We start from the raw sequence: 13,998 nt of genomic DNA on the forward strand, positions 1-13,998 counted from the left end.
TAACGTGAATATATTATATTCTGCTATACAACACTCCACTACCGTGGAGACCAGGTCGGCTACTATAAATGAACACTACTTGCAGCAAACAAGTACGTAATCCAACACTCTCATATTCAATATAACTCATCTTCATCTTCAAAGCCATAACTGACTTAAACATCAGAAAATCAACCGACCTCAAGGTCCCCCCTTATTACTGTGCAGGTGATCGCACGAACTCTGTCTGTACAAAATTGTCTAAGCCTGCGAAACACGATATCAACAAATTCATTTGTAGATGTGTAGCATTAATGCTTTATTAATATTGATATGGAAAGCCATAATTAATCCTCTAATTAATGGAACCATAGCCGAGGCCATATAAAATGCAGACAAAATTGCTTGTCGATGATCGATGTGACCTTTGTTTTGTACGCGATTTATTGTCTATATATTCACGAGGCCTATACTGACCGTCGTCATACCGGACAATTGGCTGTTTCTTGAAACGCTATAAATCATGTATCGTGATTCCACGTCACTCAAAGAGGAAACAAAAATGAATGGTCTATGATTCTATATCAAAGAGTACGAAACATTGGTTTTTTCTTTGTAGTAGCAAAAGATTTATTTTCTTTGTTCTTTCTTTTTCTAATATAAATTTCCATCTGCAGGCTGCAGGAACGGTTTGGACTGCAAGTGTTCCAATAGCAACAGCTGAATCAGTCCTTGCATATTTTTTTTTTTAATATACCCAGTTGATGTCAGTCCTTGCCGTCCAAGTAATACCAAGAAAGATGCTGAAAACAGACACGCACATAGGTGTGTTATTATTATACGTCATATGTAAGTTTGCACCTATATATAAATGCGAGTTCAGTATTCAAAGGGCCTGCACCAAGAAGCTTTGAGTTGTCGAGAAAAATGGCTGGTTTGTTTGATAAGCAAGCAGAGGTTTACCTGGATGCAAGACCAACATATCCAGGCGAGTGGTATTCGAAGCTGGCCGCTCTCACCCCTCACAACTCTTTAGCTTGGGATGTCGGCACCGGCAATGGCCAAGCTGCTATTGGTGTTAGCTTTCCTCTGTCTACTCCCTTCGTATATCCAGTACCTTAGTCATGAGTTTGATCGAAAGTTTTACATTTTTTTTTTTTTGACTTTTTTTATCTAAGTAGTGTTACGGTGTCACGCAGATCAATTTTGATTTATTTTTTGTAATCTCTTTGTATCTGCGTCAGTTTCTTAAAAGCAGTTATTTTGAGTGGAAAAAGGTTAAAACCTATGACAAATAGTTTCTTCAATTTATGAACTTGAGTAGGATTACATTATGCATCACCATGTCCATGCTGTAGAAAATATATGTTTTTGAAGGAAGCTAAGAAACAGAGTTGGCAGGGAGGGAGAGAAGAACCAAGATCTGGAGTAGAAAAATGAAGTGAAAATTATTGTAGCAGTCTGTTTCTTGGGTACATCGGATGAGCTCTGCCTCTATTTATAGAAGACTGACTAACAAATATTACAACTAAACTCCCAAACTTTGGAACTGATGACAGAAATTAGCACTGATCTCTGTTAATTCTAATAAAGTACGTAGCTCAGTTGACTTTTGGAACTCTGATATTGGTCTAAATTGCAGGTTGCTGAGCATTATGAAAAAATAATAGGAACCGATGTGAGTGAGAACCAGTTGAAACTTGCAAGGCCTCATCCCCGCATTCGGTATCTCTATACTCCAGAATCTATCACTGATGATGAATTGGTGGCCTTGATTGGGGGAGAAAATTCAGTTGATTTGGTGACCGTGGCCCAAGCTGTGCACTGGTTTGACCTCCCGAAATTCTACTCCAACGTGACAAGCCTTCTACGCAAACCAGGAGGCGTAATTGCTGTTTGGGGATATAATCAGATTGAAGTGAGCCCCATTTTTGATCCCATAATGGATCGCTTCCATGGCACCACTCTTTCTCATTGGCACCCGAAAATACAATACGTGTTTGATGGCTATAAGACACTTCCATTTCCTTTTGAAAGTGTGGGTTTAGGATCTGAGGGAAAACCAATTTTGCTAGATATACCAAAGAAGCTGTCATTTGAGGGATTCTTGAGATTCCTGAGGTCTTGGTCTGCAATCACTGCCGCAAAGGACCAAGGCGTTGACTTGTTATCTGATGGTGTGGTTAAAGAGTTTGAACGTGCTTGGGGAGGGCCTGGATTGGTCAGATCTGTCGTCTTTAAGGTCTTTATGATTGCCGGAAAAGTAAAGCTGTAATTTTCCTGGAAAATGATAAGATTACAATTAGTTTACAACTAGTTTACTACTCTATTTAAAATGAAGGGTAGTTAAATAAAATTGAAATTATTTTTTAATGAAATGTCACAATTGCATTCGTTGATTTAAAATGAATTGTAAACTAATTGTAAAGTAGTTGTAGGTGTATCATTAGCCTTCTCAAGTTTCCTTTCTCAAGTTAAGCAACCTCCTAGATTTTGTTGTCTGGAATATTGATGCAGGAGAAGGTCCAAACTGAGAGAGAGAGAGAGAGAGAAGACAACCCTTGGGGAGAGAAAGCAAGAAGCAGAGACACGTTAGTAAATCATAATCTTGTCCATGACATATGTTTTTAACTGTAGATTTCAAGGAAGTTATGTGAGAACGTCTACTTGTGAACAAGACAGAATTTTATGCATATTAACAGATTCGGTTTGCTTTCTAAAGGAGAACAAATTAACAATAGAAATTTAAAAATCCTGCATGTTGATGCATTTGTCCGGCATGATCGATACCAACAGTATATACGGTTGATTAATAGCCTACGTTCATGGCTTGGGTGTTGATATGATTGTCGTATGCTGATACACGAAATAAAAAAAGGTTTGACGTAAAAGTCTATGTTCATGAGTTATTATTTGGGTCTAAAATCTATTATATTAGGTGATTTTATAGTCTTTCACAACCTGTCGTATCTCTTAGTATATGGAGGAAATTATGATTCCTCCGATGGTTGAAGAAGACACATTCTCTGTAGAAATATGGAGCGGAGCCAATAGTCTGCCTTAATTTATAGAGATTCTTTTCATAGAAGTCTTTTTCCTTCGTTTGAATAGTTGAGTGCTATTTCTCTTATATCACGTTTGTCACTCTAGTTTTCTTTTATCACTTACAATGAGTTGAACTTATTTCATTTCATATCCAAACACTCCACGGTTAGAAAATGAAGATTACTTATTAAACGCGCCACGCGCAAATGAGTGAGTGTGGTCCATTCAAAGTATCCAAAGCCATGTTGGATTTGGCTTTGGCTACCAACTCTGCCTTGCAGTTCAAACTGGACATGATCAATCAGGAAAGATCTTCGTGGGTTCTCTGCATTTCACTTTAAAGCCCATGAATTCAAGATTCCCTATGCTCTCCGGTCCCTTTGAGACAGAGTTTAGCTTAGGAGGGCAGAGGTATTCTTATCTATTATGGCAGGGTTGTTCGACAAACAGGCGGAGATTTATGTGGATGCGAGGCCAACTTATCCAACCAAATGGTATTCAAAGCTCGCTGCTCTCACCCCCCAACACTCATTAGCCTGGGATGTCGGCACCGGCAACGGACAAGCAGCTCTTGGGGTCAGTGTCTTCTCTCACTCAAACCTAATATTGCCGATTAACGTTTTCGGTTTCGCAATTTGCAAACAGTACCCTTGTAAGCTAAAAATAACGTGGGGTTTGCATTTTCTGATGATATTTTGGCTGGTTCATTGACGAAGCATATTTTGCGAGTTTATAAACTTTATTTACGCAAAACTTTTCTAGTGTACTGTGTATATATATCACGTATCACGTATCTGTATGCACACCAAAGCATTCTTGACTTTCTAATTACCAGGTTGCTGAGCATTATGAGCAAGTAATTGGAACAGATATAAGTGAAAACCAACTAAAACATGCAAAGCAGCATCCTCGAGTCAAATACATCCACACCCCATTATCCCTCTCGGATGATGAATTTGTGACATTAATGGGGGGTGAAAACTCAGTTGATTTGGTGACCGTGGCTGAAGCCGTACACTGGTTTGATCTCCCAAAGTTCTACTCCCTCGTTACGCGTCTTCTGCGTAAGCCAGGAGGAGTAATTGCCGTTTGGGGCTACTATGGAATGGTAGTAAGCACTACCTTTGATCCTCTAATAAAGAGATTCCGAGAAGCAACCCAACCCTTTTGGGACCCCAGGGCACATCACTTGCTGGATGGTTATAGGACACTTCCATTTCCTTTTGAAAGTGTGGGTTTAGGTTCTGAGGGAGAACCTCTGCAACTTGAAATGCAACAGAGGTTGTCCATTGAAGGGGTTGTGAGGATGATGAGGTCATATTCGGCAGTCACCGCAGCCAAGCACCGAGGGGTGGATTTGTTATCTGAAGGAGTGATCAAGGATCTTGAAAGTGCTTGGGGTGGGCCGAATAAGATCAGAACTGTGACATACAAGGCATTTATGCTTTCAGGAAGAGTAAAACTGTAAGTAGCTTTCATCAACTTCATCTGCGTACGCTCTCTGTTGATGTAAAAGCTGCTTAATTTGTCTTCTTTGGAGACCAGATTCTCTTTTTTTATTGCAACTTGGGAAAGATAATAAATCGGCCAACCCAGCTTTATTATGCTTTAATTCATCTATTTAGAATCTAATTAATTAACCCAAAACGATATATTTTAATGAAAACAGGGTTTGTAGAACAATCATAGGTTCGCTGAAGCGAAGATGAGTTGTAAAACAATAAAAAATATTGACAATATAGTAGAAAGTTTGATAAATGTTGCTGCCCCAATGAATAACAAATTATATTAGAACAGGCTCACACACCATCATGCAAAACTAGCCAAATAGCCCACCTCGACGGCTTGACCAGGGAACAAATATTAAACCCATCGAGGATAAGGAGAAGGGTATTTGACTTGAGAAGTTCTACACCATTTTGTAAAAATAAATTTATAAAATGATATAGGTTCATGTGATATATTAAATTTAAATTACAAAAAAAATAATTTTATAGTATGACGTAACACATCGAATCATATCAATTTATGAATTTAGTTTTGTAAAATTATTTTGTAGCTAAAATATCTTTTATTTGAGTTTGGGGGCCTTTCAAATTTGTTGGGTATGAAAATCATCTAATAGTGGAACTATGGAACATTCACAATTAACCCCATTGACTTATATACATGTATATGTATATATATATTATAAAAGGAGAAATATTACAGCTATAAATAAATTTCATAAAAGTAAATTTACAAACTGACATGACTGTATATGTATAATATGTTAGATTTACTTTATTATAAAAGTAATTTCGTAATCTGACGTACCACATCAAGTTACATTAATTTATATGTTTATTTTTATGAATACGCTTTAAAACATTTTCTTTACAGAGGATACATGTATTCCCTCCGATAAACTACTAACATGTATCTTTAAAAACTCCCACTAATACTACCCACCCGTCTGGTTAGTTGTGGTTAGGGGTGGCAATATGTATACAACCCGTGAACCAACACGAACACGATACGAAATTAGCGAATTTGAGTTTGATGTTAATGTGTTGACCCGTTAAGATACTATTTATAAACGGTCAATAACGGGTCAACCCACTTAATCCAAATCAATCCATTTTGACTTGTTTATATTTTATTTCAAAATTACAATTTTATTATCATTAAGTTGTAATATTGGTATTTCTCAATATTCTTATGTTTTTATTGTTGGAATTGTAATTCTAGACCTATGCTCATATTTGTTATTATATGGTTTGTAATATTAGTTTTATTATATGTTAAAATTTGAAAAATATTGATATATATTTTTTAAGATATTGTGACTACTAATAAATATAGATTTGAACTTTTATATGCAATTATGTTAATCAAGTCAAATGAGTTATACATGTTAATTCAACGTTAATAAAACAAGTTTAAATTAGTCATGTCCTGTTAACCTATTTCTAATTAATTATTAAACAGGTCAAAGTGGGTGACACGACATGACACAACATGACATGACCTGTTATCTAAATAGATTGGATTAGGGTTTAAAAATTTGACATGTTTAACTTAACGAGTTGGGTTTATGTTGAATTATATAATCGAATGTTCATGACTTGACAAGACACGAACATGATCCGAAAAAATGAATTGCCACCTCTACTTGTGGTAAACTTGCCAAAAAGGTTGTTTTTGTCTAAAAGAAAAAGAGAAATGCTACATCCACAAAAAGATTACATAAAAGCAATCATATAAACTGATGTAGATTCATGTATTCTGTTAGATCTATTTTACAATAAAAATAACTTTACAACCTGATAAATTACATCAAGTCACATCAATTTATGGTATTATTTTTGTATAATCTCTTTGTGACTAAATCATTTTTCAAATAAAAATGTGACTTGCTATAAGGCCAAATTATATATGTCGATACACGCTAGTATATTATATTTATATATATAGGCCATGCTTTAATATTGTGAATAAATATACATATTTTTAACTATTTATTAATAAATAAATATAGGCCATACTTTAATACTGTAGCAAACAAATCCTTACAATAAATTACATTAAATTAGAGTATTCTATTTCAATATTGTACCTATCCGTACTCCCGGACGAGTGTGCCCCTGTCCACCCCTCCCCCCCCCCCCCCCCAAAAGAAGCTTGGGAATAATTTGGGTCTCGAACTTCAGGATTGTCCCCCGTGGGTGGGTGCCTCCATCCGAATGTCGGAGGGGATAGATTGGCCCCCAGTCCATCTGCCACACTGTCAAACATTGCATTACCCGAACCATAGTGTCACGGACATACAAAATACACTTACGACCAAAATTTAAAAAAAAAATGAAAAGTTACAACCAAATCACACAAAACATTACAGATCTTATAAATCCAAACAAAAACCAAAAACTAAACTTACAACCAAACAAACTTACAGTCTTATAGGTTAGAAAAATCTAACAAATCGAACAAAAACCCCAAGTGCCAAGGCCCCGTTCATGGGTCATACAGATATGTGCACATACCTTTAGAGATTTGTGGGCAGATCTGTATGGTCCATGGTTGCGATGGTCGTAGTTGTGGATCATTAAATTTGAAGATCCATCACCGACTCCGGTGTCACCCATGATCACAATTGTCAGCTATTTCATGCGACAACGAAGTTACGAAGACCTTTCGTGGTGTTACAAAGAGAAGTTATATCATCTCTATCGGCGTAGTAGAGAGGAGGAGGAGGAGAATAATGGAAGAGGGAGAAAAAGAGAAATGAGAGAGAAGTCGAGGTTCGATGATGGTGGCCATGGGTCGTGGCCACTAGCACTGAGGTGTGAAAGCCTAGCAAGCGAGGGAGAAAACTCAAAAGAGGAGGGAAGAATAGGAGGGGGGAAGGGAGCCAACTGGAATGAGAAAAATGAGATGAAAGAGAAAGAAAATATCATATTTATATGTGGATGGTAGAGTTTTTGTAATCATATAATGAAACAACAATCCCCAAAACGGCGTTGTTTCATTACAAACCTATTATCTACTGTATTATAATAAATGGATATCTAATTGTGAATAGTAATTTTTGTTATTTTTTCGTTAACTTTTCTTCTTTTTCTGTTAAATCTTGTTTTACCAAAAGACCCTTAAAACTCTTAATTATTTGACGCGTAACTCCCTTGTAGAATTTAATGAATGATCTTATTTTACCAAAATGTCCTTAAAACTCTTGACCATTTGACGTGTAGCTCCCTTGTAGAATTTAATGTAAGATCATGTTTTACTAAAAGGCTCTTAATAGCCATGTGGCGCACATGAATTGACGTCTCTTTTTCATATTCTTTTTGTTCTAACAATGTATTCATTTTCCTTTCTTTTTGTTTCAATTTTTTTTAAAAATAAAAAAATTAAAATGACTTTACTCTTTAGAACAGAAACGTTTTAGAGCATTCTCATTGTAAAATTCAACACTCAATATATAATATTAAAACACTCAATATATAATTTAACTAATAAAATACTTAAAACACTCAATATATAATATTAATTATTAGTTTAATTAGAATATAATTATTATTAATATTAATATTGAATATTATTAATTTGATTAGAATATAATTATTATTAATATTTTAATTAGTAGAACTATAAAATGTGATAAAATTAAAAATTAAAAAAATTATTAAATTAATAATATTTTATTATTATATAGAGAGTAAATAGATAATCCAATATAAATACAGACCAATGCTCATATTTTGCTGAAGCTTAATTTGTTTTTTTAATCTTTATTTTTTATCTTTCTTTAACCTTATATTTTCTTTTTTCAAACAAATAAGTTACTGTATGTATATGTGTGCGCGCACGCGCAGGCCGAACGGAGTAAAGTCGAGGCATGCTTGGGCCAGGCCCCACCCCGCATGGTTTCCGATGCCCTGCAGCCGGCAAGGAATGGGCCTGCCATTCTATCCCTTGGACTATGCAATTCATGCTAGCTGCTTCAAACACGTAATGGGAAAAAAATTGAATCATTTTTAATTATTAAGTTTTTTTTTTGTTTTTATTCAGAAATACTCAACCAAGTCATGATTTATATGATACATCGTATAAATGGTTTGTCTATTTGGAAGGAGCCAGATTTCCTGATCATCAGGAATCACCAAATTGGATGATTACGAAACCAATGTGTCCGGACTTTCTTAACGCGCACTATATTATACTTCGTAACACAGACCCAATTGTACACGTCACTGTGGACGTGGAAGTCAAAACGTGTTCGACTCCCATTCGGCACCCCAGCAGATACCGATTGACGGACGTTCCCAGAAACTTTCACACTCGCCTGTATTTTTCATTTGAGTTTAGATAAGCTTCGTTACGAAGCAAACCTATCCCACTAACTCAGGTTTGAGGTTACCTTGTTTACTCAGAATGGCCCATAAATATGAATCTCTCAGAAATTTCCAATATAATCTCACAGAAAATTTACCCTAGCACTAGCTAGCCCTCTGCTTTTTCTGCTTCTGATGTCGCTTGTTGGTTTCTCTTCCTCTCTCTCAGACTTCGTCGAAGTCTGTCTTTGTTTGTTTCTTTTTTCTGTAGTGGATCTTTGTGGAAAGAGAGATGATCGTTTAGAAGACCTTTCTCCAGACTCCTTGGATGACTTGAACGCAGGCTCGAACCCTTTTTCTGATTTTTATTACAAACAGTACTACTCCAGCGCAGGTGCTAATTTTCTTCCTATTTACAGTGATTTTGAGAGCCAACTCTGTGTTCCACAAGACTCTTTGGACGACATAGACATGTTCCCATCTTTTACAAATGATTCTATATCCAGCCAGGATTTGTGTTCGGTTTTAGAGAGTCGAGAAGTCCTCTCGTTTGATGACATCAATATTCCAGTGACCCCGAAGCAAGAATCGGAGGAAATAAAGCGGATGCCTTTTCAACTTTGCGATCGTTTTAGTAATGAAAACCATGGCAGTAACGAACAGACTGACTTTATAGACATTAGTGGCGCCGGTAAAAAACCAAGGACCAAACAGCGGTGTGGGCGTTCATCTGCGTCGTTGGACATGAAAAGGAAATATTGTACTCATTGTCAGGCAGAGAAGACACCGCAATGGCGAGAAGGTCCAGAGGGACCTAAGACGCTGTGCAACGCATGCGGGGTACGTTATAAGTCGGGAAGGTTAGTGCCGGAGTATCGTCCGTCTGCGAGTCCAACTTTTGATGTTGGAAAGCATTCGAATTTTCACAGGCAGATATTGAAATGGAGGAGGCCGAGTAATACTAATGTTAAATAGCTAGAGGCTTTACGTTTAGCTAAAAATGCATTGTGCATGCATGTCTCATCCTTGGACGTGGGTTTTGTTAGAATTTTTAGATTTATACTTGGGGTTTTCGGTCAGACCTCGTTAATTCTATATTCCTTTTAGAATAATGATTAGTAATTTGTCATAAATATGTTACTTTTGCTGTCATTCTTTTTTACTCATATGTATATATATATATATATGTATGTATATATGTATGACTTTATGTCTTTGATTTGATTTTTTTTTTTTTTTCAAATCAATGATTTTTTTTTATCTCCTATATATAATAAAACGAATATATTGTCATTGCTTAATTTATAGTTGCACAACATGATCTTGAATATATATCTTGATGATCCCTTTGACCATCTTTTGTGGGCAAGGATTGAATCTCTTGATCCCAGCTTTCATCCTGTGAATCTAATTTATACTAGAGGTACGTACTTGAGCATGATCACTATCATCATGTCCTTTGGATTGTGAGAAGTGGCAACTACTAGTGTAAGAATATCTCTCTTCTAATATTATATTAATCCATCTACAATATTCCACTGGTAAATTGATGATAATTATTGGTCCTTTCTCATATCAGCTACCCATTTATATATAGTTCTTGGTAACCAAGTTTTTGTTTTCCGAATTTCATTAAATAATCTAAGTTCTCAAAAGTTTATATATATATATATATATATATATATATATTAAAAAATAATAAACTTACAATTAGTTTACAATTATTTAACAACTCCATTTAGAATGAAGGGTTATGTAAACATGACATTATTTTTTTAATGAAGTGACGCATGCAATTACATTTAAAATGAACTGTAAAATAGTTGTAAAAGAATTATAAATGTATCATTACTTTTTTTTTTTTTTTCAATTTCTCTATCTTTGAAAACTTGGTTCTTTAATTGATGGACGCACAAAAAGAATTAGAAACTGGTGGACTTGATGTTTCTAGAATTCTAGTTCTTTTCATTATCGTATTCTATATATCATCTAACATATATTGTTTTGAGAGAACTATAAATGAGGAGAAATCTTCATGTGAGGGTTTTAGCAAGAGAATACCTTATAACATGTTGGGCTAATAACTCACAAATAACAGCCCCCAATAGTTGATTGCCACGTAGGCTTCACAACTTAAGTTTATGTATGACTACACATCAGTCGATTCAAAATTCATCCCTCGCAATTACCCCCACCAAATCCTTCTCCCCCGTCTCGCAACCAACGCAGACCCTTCTCCCCCTTCTTGCAATCAATGACAGACCCAATTAGTATCAGTTGAGTCACTTTCAGTCCGTATGATTTTCCATTTCCCATATCTTTGCTGGTCATTCTTCCTTTGTGCCCTCAGCCCCCATAGATTCAAAAGCTATTCTAGAACTTAGTAAAAGTAAAATGAAAGATAGAAACACAAATGAAGAAAAAGTAATTCCAATGCTCTTCTTCAATATTTCAATTTATATTTTCTTTTCTTCGTGTTTTGATAACTCTTTTTTCTTAGCTCATTCTCTACTCAAGAATGGAGACAAAAAATTTCAGTTTTCTTTTTTTGCTCTACTCAAACATTTGATAAAGGAAATTTTAGGTTTCGTAATTTTCATCTCTATTGTCTTTCTAAATTATGCTCAAAAGCCAGGTGGAGCATAAGATTTATTCAGGAGCAAAGCCGAACATTAATGTCATATGCTGCATATTAAACTGGTTGTCATATGCTTCCCTTTAACAATAGAGAAAATGCAGTTGGAGGTACTATTGCAAATCTGAGTTTTTTTTTTTTTTTTTTTGGGTCTGAAAAATATGAAATTTGTGTGTTACAGTGGTGCTCGGTGCTATTGGTGGTGGTGGTAGAAGGTGCTCAGTTGTCTCATCGTGTAGTATTTTTTTTTTTTTTTTTTTGGTGGCAAGGGGTGGTGGCGCACGGTGGGGCTTTGGCAAGGATTGTAGCTGAGCAAAAGATATGAGCCACATATCATGTTTATTGTGTTTTGGAGAATTTGGAACTGACTACGATGCAAAGAGACAGGAACTAACTACAATGCAAAGAGAAGGAAGAGATGAAAGGGAGGGGCAGCCAATGTTTTGAATACCGTACCGGACACCGTACCGGTCAAGGCACTGGAACGAAATATTTCGGTACCGGTACCGTTTCGGAATAGCGTTTCGGGATAGTCGATCTATAAATAAATTATATATATAAATATATATAAAAATTATATTCTAAAATAATAGTCTATATATAAATAAATTATATACAAATACATATATATATAAATTATAAATAGTCTAGTCTGAATTGAGGGTTTAAAAATAAGCTTGTAGTTTGAAAAAACGAAAAAAAAAAAAAAAAAAAAAAAACACAGGCCGAAATATCGGCCGGTACCGGCCGAAATATAGGCCGGTACAGGCCGAAATTTAGGCCGGTATGACCGGTACCGGCCGGTATGGCCGGTACGGAACAGGTATAGTACATGTACCGGCCGGACGGCTGAAACGAAAAATTTCGGCCGTACCGGCCGATACAGTACAAAATTTAAAACTTTGGAGGCAGTGGTGAGATGAGTTTCAAAAGGGAGGGACTAGTAGTGACCTAGCTCTTTTCTATTGTGTGTGGTTATATCTATTCTCACTTTTATGTAATTTCTCACGTGGCAACTCATCAAAGGAGGGTTGATGCTCTTCAAAAAATAGCCGAACTGTTTTCAAACTCTTTCTTTGTTTCCTCTTTTCAACACTGTAGGATATATTTGGTCATGGGCTAATTAATGCTCGTTTGAAAAGTGAGATGAAATGAAAATCTTGTGAATAGTAGTAAAATAATTTATGAATAGTAATGAGATAATTTGAATTGAGTATTTTTTAAGTTTTAGAAAATGAGAGAGAAAAAATTGAATAAAAAATATTATAAAATTATATATTATATTTTATTAAAAATTTTAAAAGGTTGAATTATTTTTTATTTAAAAGTTTGAAAAAATTATAATGATTAGTTTAAAATTTTTATATTTAAATTATATTTAGAAAGAAAATAAAATGGGACCAAATTAGATGAAAATTTGGATAAAAAATCTATTTTCAAGCCTACTCTTATCAATAGCCTTAATCCTTTTCTTGGCCAAGTAGAATTCAACTTTGGTTGGCTGTTGGCACTTTTGTGCTTTACTTTTGACGGGGGATTGAAAATGGGTTTAGTTAGCACTAACAGATTATATTTTTCGCTTTGAAGTCTCAGGCTACCTTTTTTTTTTTTTTTTTTTTTTTTTACTTAATAGCTAAGCTAAGAAAGTGTAAATTTATATATATATATTTAATTTTTTCATTAAAGATGTTAAAAAATAAAAAAAATAAACAACTATAAATAGTAAATAAATTGTAAATAAATAATAACCTTATCAATTTAAAGTAACATTATTTTATTATATAATGAACAAGTATTCTATCTATCATTTCTCTTCTTAAAAAAGGAAAAAGACGCTCACTTGACTCCAAGCCTGCAGATTCCGGTGGGAAGCAGAGAGTGAAGTATGACTGAAAAAGACGGAGAAAATCCCGGCGACCGTCCAGGATCCGAGCCCCGCCCCCGCCGGACGGACTCTAATTTTGGCAACCTTCCGCACCCACGAGCCAATAAGATCAAGGGGAAGATCTTCAAAGACCTGTTCAAAGGCCCAGCGCCGGCCGCTACCTCCGCTAGCCGTTGATGATACCAGTTTCTTTTGGGGGGGGGGGGGGGGGGGGGGGGGGGGGGGGGGGGGTGTGAGGTGTGTGGGGTGGGGTGGGTGGGGTGGGGTTACTGGGCTTGAACCTTTTTGGCAGTATAAATAAGTACTTTGCCACTATCTGTTCAAAAAGTAGTGTGAATTAATGTTTTTTTTTAATCCCTGATTAATGCTCTGTTTTGTCATGTGCTTCGACTTTGATGCTTTGAGATATGGGCATTTGATCATCAGAGAAATATACAGGTTGAATTCTTAAACCTCGGCGCCCAAAACCCAAATGGGTCATCGTGGTTCTTTCTATTTGGTTTTCTTTATTGTGGCCGGACGATCATTTTCTTTTTAGTTTCCAGACGGCCGTTTAGTTGCAGACCACTATATATATATATATATATATATATATACCCTTAAGCCAACGGGCGTAAAAGGGCAGGGCAACTACCCCC

General features: G+C 35.6%; 3 protein-coding genes across 4 annotated transcripts; all 3 read left to right on the forward strand.

Annotated features, from left to right (window-relative positions):
* The first annotated feature begins 790 nt into the window (after positions 1-790).
* Positions 791-2,670, forward strand: LOC121251199 (putative methyltransferase DDB_G0268948). 2 transcript variants are annotated; one of them, XM_041150563.1, is made up of 3 exons: positions 791-1,056; positions 1,622-2,255; positions 2,440-2,670. In XM_041150563.1, the coding sequence occupies exons 1-2, from the start codon at positions 907-909 to the stop codon at positions 2,252-2,254; spliced, it is 783 nt and encodes a 260-aa protein (XP_041006497.1). In that variant the 5' UTR covers positions 791-906; the 3' UTR covers position 2,255; positions 2,440-2,670. The 2 variants fall into 2 exon arrangements, with proteins under 2 accessions (XP_041006497.1, XP_041006498.1); XM_041150564.1 differs by having other exon boundaries at positions 856-1,033.
* Positions 2,671-3,055: 385 nt separating this feature from the next.
* LOC121251198 (putative methyltransferase DDB_G0268948) lies at positions 3,056-4,554 on the forward strand. The gene is made up of 2 exons (XM_041150562.1): positions 3,056-3,600; positions 3,860-4,554. Exons 1-2 carry the CDS (start codon positions 3,451-3,453, stop codon positions 4,490-4,492), a joined length of 783 nt encoding a protein of 260 aa, XP_041006496.1. The 5' UTR covers positions 3,056-3,450; the 3' UTR covers positions 4,493-4,554.
* Positions 4,555-8,907: 4,353 nt separating this feature from the next.
* LOC121250357 (GATA transcription factor 4-like) lies at positions 8,908-9,980 on the forward strand. Its single transcript, XM_041149473.1, has one exon. It carries the CDS (start codon positions 9,036-9,038, stop codon positions 9,813-9,815), a length of 780 nt encoding a protein of 259 aa, XP_041005407.1. The 5' UTR covers positions 8,908-9,035; the 3' UTR covers positions 9,816-9,980.
* Positions 9,981-13,998: the final 4,018 nt, after the last annotated feature.

The sequence above is a fragment of the Juglans microcarpa x Juglans regia genome, chromosome 2D (genome assembly GCF_004785595.1).
Source record: "Juglans microcarpa x Juglans regia isolate MS1-56 chromosome 2D, Jm3101_v1.0, whole genome shotgun sequence".
NCBI lineage: Eukaryota > Viridiplantae > Streptophyta > Magnoliopsida > Fagales > Juglandaceae > Juglans > Juglans microcarpa x Juglans regia.